The following is a 25,052-nucleotide window of genomic DNA, read 5'->3' as shown; positions in this document are numbered from 1 at the left end:
GTCTTTTCCAAGTTGTTTTCTCTGGCTCGTCTTCGGACATCTTAATATCTTCTTCTATGTATGCATCTAGTTCGAGTTCTTGAAGAATTGTTGTTATTCAAATTCTCCATGAGAAGAAGTTGGATGCGCCTTCGAGTCTATCCTCCACTCTAACACTGTTCACTATGATTGTTTTTCCTTTGATTCTGAGTGCAAGTCTGAATTTTTTTTAGAAAAGAGGTGTCACTATTTTATTATTTCTCTACCAACATGGCTCTGATACCATGTTAAGGAATTTAGATCAAAGATAGAGAATACAATAGTCTGGTAATATGTAGTGAGTATAGACTTTAATAAGATCACTGCAATGAATATGTTTTACCTCTGATGTGTATATATATATATATATATATATATATATATATATAAAACTCTAACTATTAATCTTCTATGATAATATCGACAGCTTGCTGGTTCATGAAACTACCACGGTTATTGGTTTTAGTTCACAGCAAGTGGTGATGCCTATAAATAAAAGGATGAAGAGTCATGTCCACATAGGAGCATGACTTCTACATGGCTTATGCCACGTAGAAGTCATGCCCCTATGTGGACGTGACCCTTCGTTCAATGTCGTTATATATTACTTGCTTCAATCCGAATGAAGCTATATCCTTAACATAATAAACTTAAAAATTCAAAAATCCTTAGATGATTGCACCGGTTTTTACCTAGTTGTGCTAATTGACTGGCAAAGTAATTTCTAGTTATTTTAAGACTTCCGTCTATGTGTTGAAATATGATGTCTTAGTTAAAATTAGTTAGCTGTTCTTATTTACTTTTTATCCTTATCCCTCCTTTTTTTCCTTTTTTCATTAAAGACACCCTCCAATCGAGTTGAAATAACATCAATTATGAGAAAATCAGGTGATATAGGACTATAAAACTTTAGGGAACCTGTACGAAACCAATTCCATCTAACCATAAGTCCCCTTTGTGTTTCTAGCAAAACACATCAACTACTAAGCTATCCTGTAGTCAAACCTGACAACCGAAACATTGAGGTCATCCCCATTGATCAATTTAAAACAGCATTAGGGATTTCCTTATCTCAAGAGAGGATAGGATTCTTAGCATTTCTATTCTGTGTTGGCCGGATGGAGTCGTAGTTACGCGACTTTAGACACGTCAACACTGTCACATACTACGCATTGAGAAAAATGAGATTTTTTCTTCCAAAAGTGATTTGCACATTCCCTTTGCCAACAACTGTGTACTCACCACTACCAAAGATCACTAAATCTAAGCAAGCCATGTTAAGATGTTCCAAAATTGATGTACCACACATAAAAATTTGACTAATCTATTGGTTATTTGACCATGAAAGCATAGAAGGTTGGCTCCTACTCTAAATGCTCTATGACATGAGCCTTTAGTGGAGGCCCTCCAAGTTGGATTCCTTTTCAGCCGACCTCTTATTATAGTGCTTCTTCATATGACCAAGTTAGCCACAATAATAAAGTGATATTTTTCCAAAGTATCTCCATTATTCCCTTGACCTTTCTTTTGAGGCCACTTGCTTTTTCCCTTGTCCTTGGCTGCAACGGCTTGTTCAACACTCAATGTATCACTATTGCTACCAAATTGCTTCTTCCATCGATCCTGCTGCAAGAGCTTGTTGCACAAATCTTCAAACTTTAGGTCAACACAGATCGATGTGATGTTGAGTGTCTCAATAAAATGTTCATATGCCTATGGTAAGATTTTCAATGTTATGACCACCACATCTTCTTCCATCATGCAACCTATGACTTGCAATTGATTGTGAATGTCTTTGATCTTTATAAATGTTCCTACAAAGATATCATCATCCATCATGATTGAAAAAACCATATTTACTGGGAAGAAGGCCCTGCCTTTATCTAACATCTTATGCAAATCTCATATGTTCTTCCAAATTGCCATAGAGGTTTTGTCTATTTGAACCTCCATAAGTATTTCATTTGTAATTGATAACTTGATCAGCATGACAGCTCCTTGATCATGCTCATCAAACTTTTGTTGGCCTTTACCCACAACCGTTGCCCAAGTGTCAACACCAATGATGATTTTATCTAGTTATCTTTACTCCAAGATCGTGAGCATGCATTGTTTTCAAGTGCTAGAATTTTTGCCAAAAAAATATTGGCTGCTTTCCAACATGATGTTGGGAAATGAAGCCAACCCTCCCACAATTTTGAATCACCAAAAATAAAATAAAAAATCCCATAAAACTCTAGTCAAAAAGAAAAACCCACAATTTTATTAAATTTGTCAAAAACCTTTATATCAAATTTTTGAAACCCTAGCCATTGAATGGCAAAAAATACCCACAATTTAATTCAAAAAAACTCATAAGCCAAGTTTGGAAATATACCAAAAGCCCTAGGGATCTGTTGATGTGTTTTTCATGCACTTCATACAAATAATACAAAATCCTCTTGAATGCTGAACTATGTGATCATACAAGGTGACTCCAAGGTATCTACTGTCATGTCTTGACGTGTAGATAACTCAATGGTTTGATGTGATATTGTTGACATCACAAGGGGACTTATGTTTATACTTGAGCTCTTGAATGCTGCTGGAACATGAAGACATACTTAACTTGAAAAACAAATAACAAAAGGAATTAAGGGTTAAGACAGCTAACCTAATCCTAAGAATGTGGGAACTAATTGTTGATTAGGTGTGACCAAACCAAGCTTTGTTTCACACGAACAATGAGCATGAAGTAATAGAAGTTAAGCTTTCACACAAGTTCAATTGACTACACTCCAATTTGCAATCAATAAATTACAAGTAGTATCAACATTAGGTACACCATTTGTCAACAACAAGATCTTCCATCCATTTAATCAACATCAAAACAAATGAGAAGTAAAGACCATGCAAAATTTTGAATCATCACATGAAATTCACCATATCTGCAATGAAAATAATATGTTTCTTGCACCAAAGTCTTGGCAACAATCTCCCTTTTCTCCTACTCTACTCTAGCTACTTGTTATCTAATGTCTATTGATCTACTATTAACCTTTACAATGAGAAGACTAAGCCTTGTATAGAGGACCCTTTACACCCTTGATTCAAAGGGGTAATTTGTTTCCCTTCCATGTTTGTGGAGGTTCATTTGCACCCCTCCTTCCATATTTGTGGAAGATAATTTTGCACAAAGCGATTTTTCTTTGGGAGGTTGATTTTGCTTCCTTGTTTGTCTAGGTTGTTGTGCACCGCTTCCATGTTCTAGAAGCTTAAACTTGCACAAAGTGATTCCCACGCTCATACAATCATACTTCCTTGTTTAGGGATCTGCACCCTCTCCTTTGCCTTGTTAAGTTGACCTTTTTCCTTGAGCGATTAGTCTTTAATGGTTGTGCAAAATGATGCACTTTAAGTAGGAGTTCCATTTTGTTGAGGTTGGCAAATCATTGAGTGTTGTTTTGTTCCTTGAAAAAGTTTCCATGTTTTAAAGGGTAAACTTGTACCCTCTTTCCTTGATTGTGAAATTTGATCCACATCTCTTTTCCACGTTTGTAACTTTCCTCTTCCTTGATCTTGAAAGTTGATCGATCACTTATACTTTCTATCTTTCGCTCTTGAGGTTGATTGACTTCCTTGTTTGGGGAAGTAAATGTGTACCCCCTTCCATGCTTATAGAAGGTTAATTTTCCCCTTCATCTAGCCGCTTCAATGAAGAATTTCAACATCTCCATCCAAACTTAGCTTCTCAAAATTTTCCCTTATAATTGCTAATATTTAAAGTGCTCAAAATGATAATTTTCATTCTAAAAATCATTCAAGGTATGCCAAATTTTCCTTGTTTATGGAGGTAAATTTGTACCCCCCTTTCACATTTGTGGAGGCAAATTGTCCAATTTTGTAAATTGAAATGCACAAGAGAGATTCAATTTCCTTATTTTTCAAGGAAGACCTTATTTCCTTCAAAATCATTATTCTCAAAAAAAAAAACCGAACCCTAGAAGGAAATTTCCTAATTTGTTCACCTTGACTTCTTTCTGACAACCTTGGTAATTCTTGCAACATATTGACATTATTGACAACATCTTACAACCTCTAGCAATTTTGCAACGTGACCTCAACTTGACTTCTCTTACTCACTACCAAAGGTTAATGACTAAAGAAACTCTTGCCAAGCTAAGCAAACTAAGACACCTAACTAAGGCACCTAATCTAAGCAAAAAGGTGGGGGTCCCTATTTGCAATGGGGCGATGTGTAAAAACATCATAATAGTATCATTGAAAATAGCCACTATTTTGTAAAAAAATTAAAAATTGTCAAAAAAAATGTAGAGAACCCCACAATTTTAAAAAATTACCAAAAAAGGTACTTCAAAAATATCGTTGTGGCATAATTTTGTAAACAAATCATCAAAAAAGAGCACTACGCTACACAAAATTACAAGATACATAGGCATGCAAATTGTTCAGAAAATAAGGCACAATTTTCTAAAAGAAGGCATGATATTCAACAAAAGAAATAGAATCACAATATTTTCACCAAAAGAATCTGAAAATTTTTGTAAAAAAGACACTGATTTCCACAAAAAACAAATCACCATTCCAAGAAAAAAATTGCAAGATTTTGAGCAAAAGACCTAGATGTGATTCAACTGAAAAAATATGTCAGAAACCCTTGCATGTATCCATATAGCACCATACTATCTTGTACGGCAATCTTTTGGCACTTTTGTGTCATGTGCATGCAAGTTGTTAGTGTTAGAAGTAGTTTGTAGATCTACAAGCAATCACTAATCCCAACAAACTTCCATAGATGGCTGTAATACCATATTACGAAAGATATAACACACAATAATTAACAAGAGATTTGATATTAAATAGAGGAGTGAAAATCTCTTTAACTAAGAGTTGCAAAGGCTTTATTCATAAAGGATAAGAGCAACAACTAACAAAGCAAAGGATAAGAACTTAACCAAAAGAATAAAAGAATATTCCTAAAGTCCATCCTATAGACGTAATTGACAATAATAAACTAAATATTACAAAATTACTTTTAAAATACTTCTGCCCACTTGGGTAGTTAATTCTTCAATTTCATCTAATGTCAGTCAGACACAAATACACTACTCCATCAGCAACTGCCAATCTCTATCATGTTCTAAACATAAAATGATTGAAGTTAAAATTGTTCATTCACTTGAATCCCCTCTAACCTCATAGTTAAGAGTATAAGGCCTCTCTAGAAGCACCTTGATAATTTTCTTATTATTTCTTTCATAGATTTACCCGACATCACATCACTAAATAAGGCTCAACCTAAACATAAAAAACTTCAACTGCAATATGTCTCAAAAATTTGAAAACCATCTTAGAAAAAAAGATAATCATATAAAATCTAAATCAAATTGCCTCTACCATTGGAATATAAGGTCTGCAGAGGAAATCGGCAATATTAGTATCTTTATTATAAAAAATGGCTCAAACCCGAGAAGAGCATAGCAGATTTGCAGGAGATCTGAAACAGGCTGGAAACCCTAATAACAGAAAAAACCCCGAGCAGAATTCTGTGGAAGGGAAGAATGAAAAAAAAAAGGAGAGCAAAGAAATACAGATAATTGATATTGAGGATGAAATCTAGGTGGATTGTGCATTTCTGAGAAATTTGGCAATCTATTGTCGATTCATCAGCCCACAATTCAGGAGGGAAAGAATCAGAGATTGGATCTAGAACACTCGGAAAATAGAACATATTGTAAAGTTCCTACCAAAAGGGATTTTCGTAGTAATATTTGCAAGCGAAGAAGAAAGGAACAGAATTCTACAAGGACTTTGGTCATATGGTGAATTCCCTACTTACATACAAAAGTGGCAGATCAAAAAAGGATGGACGAGTGTGACAGACTTTTTGAAATCAAAGGGAGGAAAGGCCTCCCTTGGATGGAAATGAAGATCCTAGCATGGAATGTCAGGGGCCTATCAACTCCTGGCAAACGACAGTTAATCAAGGGTCAATTAGAGAAAGTTAATGTTGATGTGGTTATGTTACGAGAGACTAAAATTAGTGCAGAGGAGGGTCAGAAGTTTCAAAGATTTTGCTATAATGGGATGGTAGTTTTGTGGATGCTCGGGGACAATCAGGTGGCCTTGGGATCCTATAGAACCCTAACAATTAATGTTGATGTGGTTGAATCATGTTGGGGTTGAATAAGATACCTCATCTATGGAAGAGAGTCCAATATTACTTTCAACTTATTCAATAGATATGCACCTACAAGTACTGAGGACAAGGCTGCTCTGTGGGAGGAACTCCAACAAGTAAGCAAAGTGGATTGTGGCAAGTTTATAATCGAAGGTGATTTCAATGCTATATTGGACCTATCAGAGAAAAGTGGAGGGCCTAAGCAAAATAAACAGAGTGATGGTAGATTTTAGGGAATTCATTGAAGATATTGGGGCTATCGACTGTGTCCCAGAAAATGGTAGCTATACTTGGACCAGTTGCAGAATTGGTTTTATTAATATATCTGAAAGACTCGACCGATTCTTTTATGGGCCTGGATGGATCGGGGAGGATTTTTCCTTCTCTTTCTCTATTCTTCCTATATCAATTTCTGATCATTTTGCAATTCCTTTGGACTTTGGATTCACCCCTAAAGCTAGCAGAGGTTATTTCAAATTTGAAAGCATGTGGTGGTGGGAAAAGAATTTGATCAATCTCCTGAAGTAATGGTGGAACGACAATAGCACTGTCAAGGAAACTGTAAGTTCCTATTTTATGAAAAAACTGCAATGCATAAAAAAGAAATTGAGAGTCTAGAACAATTATGTTTTCATAAACATTTTCACAAAAAGAAATATGTGGAAGCAGAATTGGAAGCGTTGAACGAAAAAATCATTTTAAATGATATATATAACAAAGACTGAGAAAAAATATTGAAAGAAAGGTTGTCTGAATTACTAGCTAGAGAGGAAATCTTTTCGAGAGACAAAGCAAGAGAAAGATGGATCAAAGAAGAAGATACCAACACGAAATATTTCCATGCCTTTGTCAAAACAAAAGGGCAGTAAACAGAATAGAGCAAGTTTGGGATGTGGAAGGAATTTGCTGCAATGACAGAACTCAGATTGGGGAGATAGCGGTCAACCATTTTAAAGATATCTTGGGGAATTCCGTACAGCATAGTAATGATATGGTGAGCTGCTCAATAATATCCCAAAACTAATCTCAGAGGAAGATAATCGTATGCTTTTGGAACCATTTACAGAGGAAGAAGTGAAGGTTGCTACCTTCCAATTACACCCAGATAAAACCCTCAGGCCTAACAGGGTTCCCAGACAAGTTTTATCAGAAATGTTGGAACTTTATGGGTAAAGATATTCATAAGGTTGTGGAAGACATGAGGAAGAACCAAAAAATTGTTAGGTAAATTAACAACACAGTGCTGGTTTTGATCCCTAAGAAAAATGAGTGTAAGGAAATGAACGATTACTGGGCCATATCACTGTTCAACACTACTTACAAAATAGTGTCCAAAACCATAGCCAACCATCTGAAGAAGATCTTGGGAAAGATAATATCAAGTGAGCAAAACGGGTTTAAACCTGGAAGGGAAATTGTGGATAGTATCATTCTAGTATCTGAGACAATCAATTCAATCAGCACACAGAAGACTAAAGGAATGGCAATAAAGCTTGACATTAGCAAAACATATGACAAGGTACGATGGAATTTTTTTATTTCTGTTTTATAAAAATTGGATTTGATAGTAGGCGGATAAAGATAATACAAACATGTATTTCCTCTGTGAGCTTCTTGGTTCTTGTAAACAGATCACGATATGGCTACTTTAAGGCATCCAATGGAATCAGACAAGGAGACCCTATATTCCCCTTCTTATTTGTTATAATAGCTGAAGCATTGAGAAGGTATATTAGGAACTTGAGAACTCTAAATATTTGGGAAGGAACAACTATAGATGAAAGGATGGGACCAATCACTCACTTGCAATTTGCAAATGATACAATTTTGTTCTAAAGCGCAGATGTTGGAGAAGCAAAAGTAATTGAAAACACATTGAGATCACATGCCATGGCTTTAGGACAAAAAAGTGAATAAAGAAAAATCTGCCTTATATTTTTTCAATACCAAAAAAGTGATACAAAAGAAAATTGCTAGTATATTGGGATACACAATTGTCAATCTCCGGGCAAAATATCTTGGTGTTCCACTATTTGCAGGACAGTCTAAGTCAAAATACTGGGAAGAAATCATTAACAAATGTAATAGTAAAATGGTGGCATGGACAAACAAATGGCTTTCTCAAGCAGGAAGGATAATAATTATTAAATCAGTTCTCTCAACCTTCCCAATATATGCAATGTCCTGTTTTAAACTACCTAGAAGAGTTCTTATAGCTCTTGAGAGTTTCATGAAGAGGTTCTTGTGGGAGGGAGCCAAGGAGGCCAAACATATTCCTCTTCTCAGTTGGGATATGACATGCCACTCTAAGGAAGAGAGGGGCACCAAATTAAAGCATATGGAGCTTCAAAATATGGCCCTTGGGGCAAAACTAGATTGGAAAATTTATAAGGAACCGAATAAATCATGGTGTACAATCATGAGATACAAATACCTAAATAATGAAGAACCGGAGCGTATTTTCAATTTGGCAAACTCATCAAGGGGATCGGTTGTTTGGAGATTCATTTGGGAATATTGAAATTTAATAACCAAACACATTACTTGGAAAATTGGGAATGCCAAAAAAGCAAAAATCTGGACTGACTCATGGAATGGTGAAGATGCCATCATCAATGCGGAGGACAAAGATTCAATTGCAGAAGCTATACGAGACAATGGAGATTCTGATTGGGAGCTTGTCTTCAATTCTTCAGGAGATGAAATCCTTCAAGAAGTTGCCCTAATTGCTTCAATAGGTCTGGGATTGTAGATGAAATCCCCCAAGAAGTCCGAAATTCTTCTATATTTTCACCAAGTCTAAGGACTTTTCTTTCTTGATGCCTTGAAATTCTTTCAAGTGCCTTATATTTGGAGAAGAACTCCCCTGTGCTTTCGCCACAATGGAGGAAATTGGAATTTTCTCTGCGAAGTATTTCCCATACAACCAAATTTTGGCTATTCAATTTCATTTTGTAACACCTTCATGCGGACCTTTCAACACTTAGCCAAGATTTTGGCCATCTCTATGCTCGGACGAACTTTGCCTGTGGATTTGCCTTCAATTTTTAAATTTGGGTTGTGCTAAGTAGGATAGACTCCATCCTTGGACAAGAATTTTATTCATTTCCTCTTTACTTTTCCTCTTTATTCTTCTTCATTCTTCATGCCTCCTATCCGACACTTTGCCAAAATTTGATTCTTTTGTTGTGGAAGATTCCACGCTTAGCCATTTTTTGTTTCCTCTTGGCAAATTCCAACACTTGGGTCAGAATTTCAAAATTCCCTCCTTTCTTGCACTTGGAGAGAGAGACCTTTCAACTTTCAAACTTGAGAAAGAAAATAGCAAGTTGAAATTGATATAAGTTTGAGAAGTTCGATCCTTTTTAGCATCTTCACATTTTTGGTGGATTCATCGAACCTAGTCTCTTTCTCATCTTCCTCGAAATGGTAACTCAATCCCTTCAAAAGACTTCAGAAGAAAGTTTCTATTCTTGTTTCTTAGCACCACTTCACACCTTGTCCTCATCTTGTCCATGTATTTGCAAGGAATATTTTTTTGAAATTCATGTGTTTAGGAAATTTTCCCAAGTGTTAGATAAATAAAATAATTCTAAATAAGTCTAAGTGATGAGTGAAATTTTACTCCAACCCTGGCCAAACTTTATCCATGGTGAATTTATGTATTTCATGCCATGTCAATTTCTCTCTTTTCTTGGCAAACTTTCTACCCCTTCAAAAAGTGTCAAGGCGGACTTCATACTTTCCACGCCATTTGCCATACATGGCATGGTGGACTTTGCTATTTGCAAGCCAATCTTGGGCGGACTTTATCTTTGGCCAGCAAATTTATGGCGAACTTCACCATTGTTTGAACATTTTGAATTTATAGCATGGCGGACTTGACACATGGTCAAGCCAATTGTATGATTTGTCTAGGCAGACTTTGTCATTGCCTTGAACATTGTCTTGCTTTGTCTTGGCGCTTAGGCAAGACATTTCCTTGACACTTAAACATATTTTCAAATTTTATTTTCTTTCAAGGCATCAATACTTAGCCAGTTTTTTTAATTTTTCTCCCCAAGGTATCAATACTTGGCCAATTTTCTAAATTTCTCTCCCCAAGTTATCAATACTTGGTCAATTTTCTTATCCTCTCCTTGGCGGACTTTGTAGTTTGCTTGCCACTTTGTGGCGGACTTGGCACTTGTCTTGCATATTGTTTCTTCTTTTCTCCTTGGGTGGACTTCAACATTGACATGCCATTGTGCAAGGTGGACTTCATGACTTGCATGCCATCATGCATACGCTAGGGCGGACTTTGAGGTTGTCTTGAAATGTGCAAGGCAAACTTGACACTTACCTTGCAATGTCCCTTGCATCTTGACATGGTGGACCTTGAGGTTGTCTTGCCAAGTGCAAGGCGAACATCAACTTTTGTATGCCACTCCATGGCGGACTTTGCACATGATCTGCCATCTTCACCTTTGGCATGGTGAACTTCATGTTTGGCCAGACACTTTGAATCTCTTCCATTGCTATCTCCATTTGAACTTGCCCTTGGCGGACTTCATGGTTTGCTTGTCATTATGCATGTTTATTTGGAACATTTGGATGAACATTTTGTCTGGAGATTTCACCCTGCTTTTTACACTTGGAGACACAATTTTTTTATTCTGAAGATAGGAATGTTGTTGCCATGACCTAAGGGACCCAATCCTAGGTCAAGCTGAAAAAAGCAAAAAAGCAAAAAGAAGGCCAAAAAGTTGCTTCCCGAATTGGTCCCAAAGTGCCAAAAATCAAAAAAAGCAAAAAAGCAGAATCCCACAAAAATAGGAAGGTGTCAGAATCGACCCTAAGCAATTATGTTTTTCATCCTCCGGGCCTTCTAAGAACTTTGATGATGTCCAGATGCTGTTCTGAGCATGATTTCCCTACTTGACCTGGATGACCATCTAAAAACTCTAACTCCTCGTTGCAAAAGACTGGTGATTAGCAGTTGCGACGCCAAGGCAAAACCCTAAAAAGCAAAAACAAGGGGTCCCCATTTGCAATGGGGTGATGCGTGAAAAAGGTCACAATAGGACGGAGTTGGGCGAAATCATAGAGAAAGATAAAATGTCATGCCTCAATCTTGTGCCTGCTAGTATTGGATAATCAATCTCGCATGTGGGATTGAAAAGGGTGAACTAGTGAGATCTTACACATAAGAGGCAACTTGTGATCATTAAAGACTTGTTCCCAAACCAACCTGGCATAAACATGTCATCCCAGTGCTGACATGATGAGGAATTGAATCATTCAAATCAATAATTCCTCTAGCCTCAATCTCAAGCGTGCAAATCGTAGGGATACTCTGTCATATATCATCAATTCAAGACTTAAGTAGGATTGGGATGGATATGACTACTCGAATCATTAAAAAAGATCATCCTCTATGAAAAGAATACACTGTATAAAAGAACGTGTTGGACTAAAGGCAGAATTGAGTAAGAAGGACATAAGATTAGGTTTGCACAAGGGAAAATCAAGAAATAAGACAAATTGCAAATCTGCAAGGAGATTCGAGTGACGACGATTGTGATCTCCAAAGCAGATTTTTAGGATCCAATCTAGAGATTTGCAATACCAGGGCAGAGTTTTTTGGAAAAATGAAGTTCGAAGAGTTTCTTAGAAGCTATAAAGCCAAACGTTGAATATAAAGGATATCTCAAAGGCTAAAGGAACGGAAGTGTCCTCATATTAATGTTGAGCCATGGCGGATACTTTTGGGGTTTCATGCATCTGTTCCTCAAGAGAGGAGGTCCACGAGACACAAGAGGAGCAAATTGAAAGACTCTTCCTGAAAGGAGAAGATAAGGAGAAGCTGACAGTGATTCAGATTCTAGGCCCAAACTTTTGGGCGAATGGGCATATTCACGATGGTGTAGTTTATAAAAATTTGTTCTCCCTTATTGTACAAATTTTGGGGTATGCTTTGAGTGCCTTTGGCATTGTTGATCGAATGGTGAAAGAGGAGAATGCAATGAATGTAAAAACAGCCTTGGAGACTCTAGAGACACAGCCCGAATCAAGAGTTATGATGGGTTTTTTTAACTTGAACACTGAAAGGAAAAAGACCGAAATGACCAAAGCTTGGAAACTATTCAAGGATGGAGTGGGCAAGAAATACTACCTGGATGAATTTGAGGCATTCATGAACGTAAACAAGGATCTCTTACCAAAGCAGATAGTTAGTAGGCTGGTGGAAATTGGAAAGGGGATTGGATATCTTTATCATTAATTCCCTTCATCTATGTAATCCTTTTTTTATATTAATAAAATAGGAACTACCCCCTTATGCCAGTACTTATCTTAAAAGAAAAAAAATTCTCTAGAGGAATGCCATAGAAGAGCAGGACGTTGTCCAATGGCATGACCATATGAATTACAAGTGAAACTCCGCCAATAGAAAGACAACAAAAAGATATACAACCTCCACTATAAGAGACGGTAAGTTGCATCTCATGTACTCTTTTAATCCCAGTTCTCTGAACGTCTCATGTTGTCACAAGCATGCATTCAAACTCATAAAGACATCAAAGACAACATGTCATTCAACTTATAAACAAAGAATCTTATTGTGCTTTTTATTTCTCATTCGTGTATAAATTTGTGCTTTGGATTGCCTGCTTGAATACACAAAACCTTGTGATGTAACTACTAACACCAAGAAAGGGCAACACAAATCAACTCCAACAAATATGCAACTTCAAAATTGCATTCAATTTACAAGATGGCATCTAAAGCACTACCTCTTTAAGAAATCTGCTATGAAGAGAACTGCTTTGTTCATTTTACACACCAACTTTTGCATCTACTTACAATAAGTTAAATAGCTCAAAGACAATTTATTGGCATTTTATCTATTCATGTCAGTATTCATTTGCAATAATTAATAATATGCAAGGAGTAAAATGGCAGCAACTAATTGTGAAATACAAAATTTTGCCTTTCACTTCTTTCTTCCATTCTTTCTTTAACTTTCAGTGAATAATTTTCAGGTGGTTGTCATCTCTTTGACAATATAATTAAAATATTATACATTATATTTAAACTAAAAAATAAAAATTAAACCATTTTTCAAGTTTAATTAAAGACAAAATTAATCTAAGAAAAAATTTCAATTTTCATTATGTTATCCTCAATGCAATTGGGCACTGATAATTATATTCAATTACTGCATTTATTGGGCATGTTATTTTCATTTTGCAAGAGGGAGTAAAGTGTGTTAGTGAATATCTGCTCAAGTAAAAATCCTGCCTAGCCATGGCCTCAGATGACTGGTTAGGGGCATCCCCAGCACACTTAGAATTTGGATATCCCCCTGGATGTTGCGACATTTATTCAAAATATCGCAACTGTTTTTTTAATTAAAATCATATGGCTTTTATAAATGAAAATTGCAACTATTTTTTAATGAAAATTGCGTGGATGTTTTACTAGAAATCACAGGTTTATTTGTTTGTTGCAATTGCGTGATCTAGGTATTGTTTTTGAGTCATGACTGGTAGAAAATTGATGGCTAGGGCATCTGTGGAGGGTTTGCCACTGCTCAAGCACACGTTTTTAAGAGATTTTTTTTTCTTCTAAAATCATGCTGATTTCTTCCAAATCTGCATCAACTATTGCACATATTTTTCTAAGAAAAAATCTGCAATCAGGGCTTGTAATTGTAATTTTGTGCCCTAGATTAGTAATCAGATTTATATCCTTTAATTATGCCCTAGATTGTAATCAGATTTATAACATTTTAGTAACTCATAATTCAGTAAACTCAAAGATGGAGGAAGTAAACAAGAGACAAACACAAATACCCTGGGAAAACCTCCAAGGAGGAAAAACCCAGCATTAAAGACCCACAGGTCAGATTATGTATTCTCCCTTAATAATATAAATACAATACTTAGCTTCCTTGACAAATCTGAATCCTTCTTGAATGACAGATCTGCACTTCTAAGCCTTTTAAGTCTACACCAAAGATTGCCTTTGTTCTCTAGAACAAGTTCGCGTAAGTCTAGACAATTTCGCACCCTCCAAGAGTAAGTTCGAACTTTTCAGGCAGAGCTAATTCGCTGGGAATGAAATGAATGATTTGTCTTTTGCAAAGTATCTTTATTTATATGCTTCTTCACCTTTATTATTGCAAGTCGGCCTCCTTTCTTTTGGCACCAATATTGTTATGTGGCATGGAGTTTTAGGATGGCGTGAAGCATAGGGCTGGGCTTATCTTGGGGCACGTTACCCTTTAGGATAGGGCCCAGTCTTGAATGGGTTCGGATGTTGCCTTAAGGCAATCCGAACCCATATATTACCCTAGTTACAAACAACACTCCCTCTTAACTAGGGAAGAAGAGAATACATAATCTGGACCTTTAGAGTTCCATCTAGCACACAAGCATAGAATTACATCTTCCACCTAGCACACCTAGCACACAAGCATAGGATGGTTCTAGCACACAAGCATAGAAAGTGTAATACACAAGTGGGTCTTTACATAATTACAATTATCCATCTAGCACACAAGCATAGATTGGACACAATTCATTCTTGCACACAAGCAAAGAATGATTCCAAATACTGCAGATAGAGTCACTGAGATTGGAGCTCCCTCTCAATCAGGGTTCTGTTTTCGACAACACCAAGTCCGTCTCTGAAGTTTTCAAACTTCACTCTAGATAAAGGTTTGTTAAGGATGCTCGCAATCTGTTCATCCGTGCTAATGTACTTTAGATGAATGGCGCCTCTTTGCACCATGTCCCGAATGAAATGATAGTGTATTTCCACATGTTTGGGTCAGTCATGGAATACGGGATTTACTCACATCTTTATACAGCTTTGATTATCACACCGAATGGTGGTAGGACCACTAGCTTGACCAAATAATCCAACAAGGAGCTTGCGAAGCCACACTGCTTCTCTGGATGAAACAGATGCGGCAATGTACTCAGCTTTTGTAGTGCTTAATGCTACCGAAGATTGCTTTTTACATGCCCAAGAGATCACTGTAGAGCCCAAGTTGAAGCAGATACCTGAAGTACATTTTCTGTCCTTGACACTTCCTGCCCAATCTGAATCTGAGTAGCCTTCCAAGAGGATTGAGGTATTAAGTGAATACTTCAGCCCATAACCAATGGTGCCACGCAGGTATCTTAGAATGTGCTTGGCAGCAACCAAGTGAACAAGTTTAGGTAAGCTCATGAACTGACTGAGGGCATTCACAGCATAACAGATATCTGGCCTGGTATTGACTAGGTACATCAAGGAACCAATCAACTGCCTGTACTCAGATTGATCTGCAAAATCAGAGTTAGCTGCAGAAACACTTAACTTCTTTAAGTTAGATTCCATAAGAGTATGCATAGGTTTACAATCCATCATTCTAAATCTTTTTAAAATATCAATAGTATATTTTCCTTGACTTAGAAAAATTTCTTTGGATTTTTGCCATACTTCTAACCCTAGGAAGTAATGCATTAGACCTAAATCCTTCATTTCAAATTCTGAGGCTAATTCCTTCTTACATCTTATAATTAATTTATTTTCACCAGTGAGAAATAAATCATCCACATACAAAACCAAAATAAGCATATCATCATTATAAACCTTTAGGTAAATGTTAGCATTAGCATCATTCTTACGAAACCCTAAGCTTAGTAAGTACTTATCAATTCTTTCATTACCAAGCTCGAGGAGCCTGTTTGAGCCCATATAAAACTTTCTTTAACCTGCAAACATGAGAATCTCTTTAATGGATTACATAACCTTCTGGTTGCTCAATATAGACTTCCTCCTCAATGACATCATTGAGGAAGGTTGTCTTAACGTCCATTTGATGCAGCTCCCAACCTTTGGCTGCAGCAATAGCTATTATAGATCTAATAGAAGTATATCTAGCAATAGGGGCAAACGTTTCTTCATAATCTATTCCTTCTTTTTGAGAAAAACCACGAGCTACAAACCTAGCTTTATATTTTTCAATACTACCATCAGCATTATGTTTAATTTTAAACAACCATTTAGAGGAAACAACAAACTTACCTTTGGGTCTGGGTACAATGTCCCAGACATCATTCTTGATGATAGACCCATACTCTTCATCCATGGCTAATTTCCAAGCATGATGGGACATAGCTTCTTCGACATTGTGAGGTTCAAACTCAATGATATTACACATCACAGAAATGTAGTTGGCGTGATTTTGGAATCTCTTGCTATCTCTAAAGGTTCCTCTGGGAGCAGCAAATCCTTCAGCATCTTGAATCATGTTTCTAACCCAAAGAGGTCTCTTCTTGCAGACCACAATATCCTGAGGTATATCAGTAGAGTGCATAGGTTCTGTTGGGTCATTCTAAACTTCCTGATCCGAAAGGTCAATAGACTCCTCTTGTATCTCAGGGTTAGCATCAACCATTGAATCTTGATTTTCAATCACCATATCATTATTGTTGGATGATGAACCTTTAGATCTTTTGAAAGCAATATCTTCTTCAAAAGTTACATCTCTACTTACCTCAACATACCTTTGATTTGAAATGTAGATCCTGAAGGCTTTGGAAGATTCGTTGTATCCCACTAAGATGCCTTTCTTTCCAGATGGATCCAACTTGGTTCGTTTTTCTTTAGGCACATGAACATACACCGGGCTCCCGAATATCCTTAGGTGGCTGATGTCAGGTTTGATTCCTATAAAGGCTTCTTTAGGAGTCACATCCTTTAGGGCGCGATGAGGACATCTATTCTGAATATAGACTGTTGTTTTGGATGCTTCTGCCCATAGAAAGGTTGCAGGTCTTGATCATGGATCATAGCTCTTGCAGCTTCAACAATGGTCATGTTCTTTCTTTCAGCAACTCCATTTTGCTGAGGATTGTAGGGAACACAAAACTCCCTCTTAATTTCTGCTTTAACACAAAAGTCATAGAAACTACCTGAGGTGTATTCACCTCCATTGTCAGACCTCAAACATTTAATTCGATTTCCTGTAATATTTTCAACTTAGGCTTTGAATTCTTTAAATCTGTTTAGGACTTCTTCAGACTTTTTAGATTTAAGAAAGTAGATCCATGTTTTCCTAGAGAAATCATCTATGAAGATAACATAATATAGGAATCCGCTAGGAGATGCTACAGACATAGGACCACATAAATCTGAATGAATAAGTTCTAACTTTTCTTTAGCCCTACTATCGCTTTTATGAAAAGGATTCTTTACATTCTTACCCATTGCACAACCTTTACAAGCATCATCATGAGATGAACTGAGTTTAGGCATACCTTTAACCATTTTACCGAGAGTGGGAAGAGCTTGAAAGTGTAGATGTCCAAGTCTTCTATGCCATAGCTCGCATGATTCAGGGGTCTCATGAATGAGAGCTTGAATTGGGTTAGCTGCAAGCTTATATAAACTATCACATCTATTTCCAATAATACGAGTAGTTTTGAAATTAGATTTCTTAGACCAAGCGAGTACTTTTCCTTCAGAAAATGCTATTTGCAAACCTTTATCTTCTAAGGCAGAAATGGAAATAAGATTTCTTTTAATATCAGGTACAAAGAGAATATCACAGAGTTGTAAGGAAATACCAGAATCTAATTTTAAAGAGGTAGTACCAGAACCTTTTACCGAGTATCGAGCATCATCACCGATTACCACATGAAGGTTGGTGTCCTTTTCAATCAGATCTGAGAGATGCTCACGAAAACCTGAGATGTGTCTGGAGGCACCACTGTCAAGTATCCACGTATCGCTGTCTGTAGGAACATTGCTGGATAGCGCAAAGATAAGAAGGTAATCTTCACTTTGTTCGGCAACTTCATTTAAATTGACTTCCCTTTCCTTTGGATCATTCTGACAGTCTCTGGCATAGTGACCTTACTTATCACATCTGAAGCAACGAATGTGAGAGGAATCTCTTGACTTCTTTCTTGGATCATAGGAGGAGGATCTAAAATCTTTGCTTCTCTTTTCTTTCTTCCAATGTCCACCTTCCCTAGATTTAGCTAAGAGAACATAATTATCTTTGTGAGAGTTCTTGAGTTTTCCTCTTACCTCAATTCGAGATTCCTCTTCGATGCAATCATATTGAAGACGCTCAAAGTTGGGACGATCGGCTCTTCCACCAATGCTACGAATGAATGGTTCCCATTCAGCAGGTAGACCATTTAATGCAATCATAACAAGATCTTTATCCGAGATTTGACAATCAAGAGTACTTAGCTTGTCCTTTAGTTCATTGATCTTCATGAAATAGGCTATGATTGAGTCTTCTTCTTTCATTTTCATGTGAAGAAGTTGTTGTCATAGAGCAAGAGCCCTGCTGAGGTTGTTGACTTCATACATCCCTTCCAAGTGTTTGATCATTTCCCTGGCAGACACAAACTTTGATATGACAGTGACAAGATGATTCTTGACGGACTCAATTATGATCTTCCTAGCCTTGAGGGAGTCTTTTTTGAACTGTTTCAACTCTTCAGCATCTTCTGGAGGAGACGGCCCTTCTTCTACGAGTTTCAGCAGATCATTTTCTTCAAGGATCAATAGAATATGGACTTTCCAAGCAGCAAAATCAAGGGCTCCATCAAGTCTATCTTCAGCCCTCAAACCTGACAATTTAATGTGAAAACAAACAGCAGCTATATGCAACAAATGATTCACTAAAATCAGAAGTTAGAGACACCTTAGCTCTGATACCATGTAATTTTGTGCCCTAGATTAGTAATCAGATTTATATCCTTTAATTATGCCCTAGATTGTAATCAGATTTATAACATTTTAGTAACTCATAATTCAGTAAACTCAGAGATGGAGGAAGTAAACAAGAGACAAACACAAATACCCTGGGAAAACCTCCAAGGAGGAAAAAACCAGCATTAAAGACCCACAGGTCAGATTATGTATTCTCCCTTAACAATATAAATACAATACTTAGCTTCCTTGACAAATCTGAATCCTTCTTGAATGACAGATCTGCACTTCTAAGCCTTTTAAGTCTGCACCAAAGATTGCCTTTGTTCTCTAGAACAAGTTCGCATATGTCTAAACAATTTCGCACCCTCCAAGAGTAAGTTCGAACTTTTCAAGCAGAGCTAATTCGCTAGGAATGAAATGAATGATTTGTCTTTTGCAAAGTGTCTTTATTTATATGCTTCTTCACCTTTATTATTGCAAGTCGGCCTCCTTTCTTTTGGTGCCAATATTGTTATGTGGCGTGGAGTTTTAGGATGGCGTGAAGCATAGGGCTGGGCTTATCTTGGGGCACGTTACCCTTTAGGATAGGGCCCAACCCTGAATTGGTTCAGATGTTGCCTTAAGGCAATCCGAACCCATATATTACCCTAGTTACAAACAACAGTAATTAGGCAGGTAAAGTTTTTACCAACAATTTTTCAACGATTTTTTAACAAAATTGTGGAGTTCTTTTGCAGCTAGGGTTGTTATAGGCAGAATTTTCTACAATTTGCAGCCAAGGTGTTCTTGGAATGTGTGTTAGGGTTTGAAGATTTTCAATTTTATCTAGATTTTCTATTATTTTTAACAATGGAAATTCCACTAGATAAATATTTTGGTTTCAACTTTCACAGCTGGAAAGTAAAAATCTAGATACAATTGATGCACAAAAATTTATGGGAAATAATTAGTGGAAAAGAGATGCTTCCTACAGATGTAAGTAAAGTACTAGAATGGCAGAGCAAGAATGATAAAGGCAAGGCAGTTATTGGTGGTGCCCTCTCCAATACAGAATTACATCATGTAGATTTGACAAAATAAACCAAGGAAATTTGGGAGAATTTGAATACACTAAATAGAGCAGCAGCGGTTAATGCAAAATTCTCGTTAAAGCTTCAGCTTTTCAGATTCAAGATTGGTAACGGAGTCACTATGTCAAACCACGTGAACAATCTGAGGGCTCTTCTTCGACAACTAGCAGAGGTCAATGTTGCAGTGGATGATGAAGATGCTAAGGTTATTTTTTTTCAACAGTTTGCCTTCAAAATTCAGCAATGTAATCTTTACTCTTAGTCAAATTTCTTCTAAAAGTTTGGAAGACATGATTTCAGCTCTCCTAGCTGAAGAAAAAAGAACTATCGAAGAAGATACAACAGATGATCCTGAACCTAAGGTAGCGTTATACTCAACCAGTAGATCTGGTAAGGACTAAAGAGGGGCAAAATGCTAATATTGCGAGAAAATGGACCACACAACTTGGAATTACAGCCTTCAAGCAAATGATATTCTCAAAGGAGCTAATGTAGCTGTTGTTGAAGAACCTTTCGATGATGACAATGGTGAAAGAGAAGTTTCTTTTTATGCACTTTAAAGAAGTCTAATTCTTTCAACACGGATAGGAAGTCAGTGTAGACAACTCAAAATGGACGGTTGCCTACTTAGCTTTGAAGTCTGTGATCTTGGGAGTCATACTCTTACAAGGATTATAACACAACTTGATGGAGATCGATGAAGTAGCTCAACATGGATTGTTATCCAATGGTTCGGGATATCTATGATTCGAGAGTTCGAGGAGGTCATAATCTGTCATGTGCCAGAATTAATCCCCCTTTTATAATCATAATTATGTAATCAGCATTTATTCATGCCAATCGAATATTGTAATACATGTGTGTGTGTGTGTGTATGGGGGGGGGCTCATCTATTTTATTAATATTAAAGTGTTTATTATATGTTGATCAATGCATATAATAAATGAATGTGTAAGTAATTGAATGCTCACTATAATTAAATTAGTTAATGAAAAGATTATTTAAGAATTACGGGTTCTAAGGTTGAGATACTGCTCCAGGTGGGAGGACGTGACTCAAGAATAAGTCACGTCTCTCCCAAACTTTTATGCCTCTCCCTCCACAATAAAGGGGAAACAATGCGTGGGAGTCAGGGGCATGGAAAAAAGTAGAAAGGAATAATTAAAAAGGCAGAAACTGTGGCCAGCAAGGAATCCGATTCAGCACACACACAAGAATTGTCCTCTGCTCCACCACAGAGAGGTAAGGGATTATGTCCCTGGTTCAAGAACACAGCGATTTTTTTCAGTCACTACATTAATCACTGCAATTAGGAACAGTATTGAATAATTATGAAAACAAGGAATATATCGAATGTAATTATACTGAAAAGACAGCTCTGAAATTATATGTTTACTGTTGAATGTCTGATTTAGAACCGACTGAGAACATGTTCTATATAATTATATTTAAGATTAATGACTGCATACCCAGTAGCAGTTTATAATAACTGTATTAATTCCACCTTGGCAAGAGGATGGAGAAGGTATCCAGTGGTGACGAGGGGTTGTCATGTGGTCATAGGACCCATGAAGTCAAGGAGCCAGTTATCTTCTCCATTCCAGTCTTACAAAGTTGGAAGGAATCTGAGTGTTTTAAAGTATAAAGTTTGGAAGGATAGCACACAGGGCCGCCAAGTCTAGCAAGGGTGTTAGAAGCAACCATCCCTTGGTCTTGGTAGACAATGGACCCTCGCTTTCCTTTCAAAGCCTCTTATACTCTCCCTCTGTCTGTATGTTCAATAAATAGCTTATGCTGATCAGAACAAATATGTTTGTAGGTGTATGCATCCTTGTGATTGCAGGTTCTCACAAATCAAGTCATTTACTTTTCAGGAATAAGGTAAGTTCTGAGTCTCATTTTGGATTCTCTAATATTACTGATTGAATGCAGAATAATTAATTGAATGATATAACAATATTTGGTTCAGAATCCATCGTGTTAAGTTTAAACAGAATTGTCTCCTAAATTAAATGAATTGTTTTTTTTGTTATTACAAGCATATTGAGTTAGACAATTAATGTTAAACACGCTCACTACTAGTAGGGGACATTACATAATCTAGGAACTCATAAATTCAGCTTGTGAGCTACACCTTTACGAAAGTTCAATGCAGCTTGATGGAGTTCTGCGCGGTGTATGGATTGTTTTCAAAGATAAGCTTCTGAAGAATGGCATATTTATGATTCTGGGAGTTTTTATTTTGTTTTGTTTTGCTTTCAGTGGAGTAAGCCTTAAGGCAGGGTATTGGAATAGTATTAAATTGCTAAAAGATAGGGCTTATAATTGAAATAAAGTCACCTTAGTGGCAAGCGTTTTCTTTTCATTTTTTTGTTATGGAAAGTGTTTTCTTTTTAGTGGCAAGAGTTCTATTTTCATTTTCTCTTCTGTTCAGTTATTTTAAGCTATTTTAATCTCAAATTTTATACAATTATTTTATAAGCCTTCCCCCACCATCCCCAAAATCTAGGAAAATTTTTGCTGTCTCCATTGCTCCATCCTCCCAACTTGGAAACATAGAGAAATACTGTAAGTAATGTTCAACCTCCATGCAAACCAATTTTCAAACATTCTTCAATCTGCAGAAAACTGGTAGTTCAAAAAAGTATTTATTAAAACCTAAAAGCTGAATGCTTGTTCAAGAGGAGCAAAATCAACCATAATTTGTTTCCCTTCATTTCTTCAAAAAATAAATTGCAATGATTCCTGAATCAAGAACTTTAAGCCCATATAATCAACTTACCTGTGTAAAGTTAAGAGGGTTTTTTTGTGTTTCTGTTATGGACAAGCTAATATATTTCTTTGAGTCACGCTGCAGTAGCGCCTTGCCCTTTTCCCCAAGTACCACATATGTTGTTTCTTTCTCAGGACCTGAAGATAAACACTATATTATAACCGTAAAATTAACAATTAAAAGAGTCAAAATAAAATGTGATATATTATCTGACATCCAAACAGCACCAAATACACAGGTTGCAAGAAGAGCTGAAAAAAAAAATGACATCTTCACCAAGCTTAAACTAACTCTCAGTAAGATTAGGGAGATGACCACAAAGTAGTCCATATGTCCAAGAACTACCAATTTCCACCTACAATCGAACATTAAAAAGGATAGCTAGAATACTATAGAAGGGGAACTAAAACTTGACAGGCTTTCTATTTTTATTTTGTGGTGTGCTAGGCAGCATTTATAAAATCGTCATCATCCACTGATCTTCATACAGGGTTCATCTCTACACTTTCATGCAGACAGCAATATTGAGAGCAACTGCTTCCCTCTGAACTTCTTAACAATGGAAATATTTTTCTTTTTCTTTCTTTCCAAACCACTACTTACCGAAGAATTTTTTAGATTGGGTATACTGCATCACCAAAAACTAGTTATCTTTGTTTACATTCCCAAGACATCACAGATGCAAATTAAAAAGCACTTACAAGCATAATTTTCTAAAGCTTTCAATCAGAACGCTCAATACAGTTCCTTAACTGCATCTACAATTTTTAACCATGTCTTTCAGATAGAACATAAGCTAAAAAACGAAAAGCATGGTTGACTAAAGCTTTTATCAGGCATCACTACTATTAAACTGCACAAAAAAATTCAAGTTCTACAGATGGAAAAAAGAGTGGTCTTCCACCAAATTATGGTACAGTAGCATGTACTGTCAGGATAAAGCTGTTCGAAAATCCACCAAATAGCAAAATGTTCATTTGTTGTTTTCACACTAATTAAAAAATCTCACAAACACCAGCATCTGATGGTCATCAATATTTTGCAAGGGTCGAAAGTGTCTCTAGCATCTTGTGGGAGTCTTCTACTTTTCACAGATTGGCTGCATATCAACTTCCAAAGGTCACGCTTTTATAAATCCTTGCTTCTACATCGGGCACATAGGATCCTATAACATGGTCAATAGATAATTCCAATATTTTATGATGGATGTGAGTCCTTCAATTTTCTGCTGTTGACAACAGTGAGGGCTCATTTCCTTCACATACATGGCAGTGTTGATCCTTGTCCAAATAAGGTACAATGATATAATGTTGTGAGGGATCAAGCAAGGTACAATGATATGTTTGAGCTCTCATGCTTCAATGATGGGCAATCTCTGCAACTCAAAATTAAAATAGGGTCAGAGGTGCATGTGTCTTCCAGAGATGTAGCAGAAGATGTTCTTGCAAGAAACCACACATTGGCAACTCAAATCCCATCCATTGGAAGCTTATTTGATGTGCATGGTTAAGTAGTTGATGCCACAATTGCACGCTTCTTTTATGCAAATGGAATATCGTTTGATGTTTGCTCACTCACCTTTCTACGGAGATGGTCCAAGCTATCAATAATGTACCAGATCGGTATAAACCACCTTAAGTATGAAAAAATTTGCACTACTCTAATAGATAAAGAAAAAATTTGATTAGAGCAACAAACTACACCAATGGAAAGAGTGCAGGCTATAGAAGGATTTAGTATTGTGAAGGATAGTTGGATAGATGCTAGAAATCATCCACTAATTGATATCATGACAAAATACAGCAAAGGGCCTTAGTTTTTCAAGGCAATAGATTATTTAGGGCAACAAAAAAAATGTGAAGTTTCTTCATAACTAGCTATATCACGGAATTAAGGAGGTGTGGGCATCACATGTAGTCCAAGTTGTTAGAGATGTTGCCCCTAATTGTAAAGCAGTGGGCATGTCGGAACTAAAAATGTACAAGCATATATTTTGGAGACCATGTTGTGTGCATTCATTAAATTACGCACTAAAAGAAATTTGGCTAGTTCCAGTGGATTTTAGAACTCATAGAAAAGGGCAGAAAAATATAGATGTTTGTATGTAACTATCACCAAGCCATTTATGATTTATCCAAAATTTACCAAGGTAGAACTTCTCAAACCTGTTGAAACATGGTTTGCTTTTTATTTTATTCTTCTTGACTGTCTTTGCGAAGCCAAAGTAGCTTTGTATCCCACAGTAGTTAGTGATGCATGGGAAGATTGGAGACAATCGACATCAGATATTGTAATTGTGGTG

The 25,052-nt window shown here is 36.6% G+C and overlaps 1 protein-coding gene across 1 annotated transcript in view; it reads right to left on the bottom strand.

Moving 5' to 3' along the window:
• The window catches only part of LOC131080001 (ATP synthase subunit gamma, mitochondrial), a 132,468-nt gene that overhangs the window by 56,184 nt on the left and 51,232 nt on the right, over nucleotides 1-25,052 (bottom strand). The window contains exon 5 of the mRNA XM_058018051.2: nucleotides 22,760-22,887. Within this exon, the coding sequence (XP_057874034.2) occupies nucleotides 22,760-22,887 (128 nt within the window). The remainder of the gene's footprint in view (nucleotides 1-22,759; nucleotides 22,888-25,052) is intronic.

Source organism: Cryptomeria japonica, chromosome 3, assembly GCF_030272615.1.
Source record: "Cryptomeria japonica chromosome 3, Sugi_1.0, whole genome shotgun sequence".
Lineage (NCBI taxonomy): Eukaryota > Viridiplantae > Streptophyta > Pinopsida > Cupressales > Cupressaceae > Cryptomeria > Cryptomeria japonica.
The sequence above is the reverse complement of the archived record's forward strand: the minus strand, read 5'-3'. Positions and strand labels throughout refer to the sequence as shown.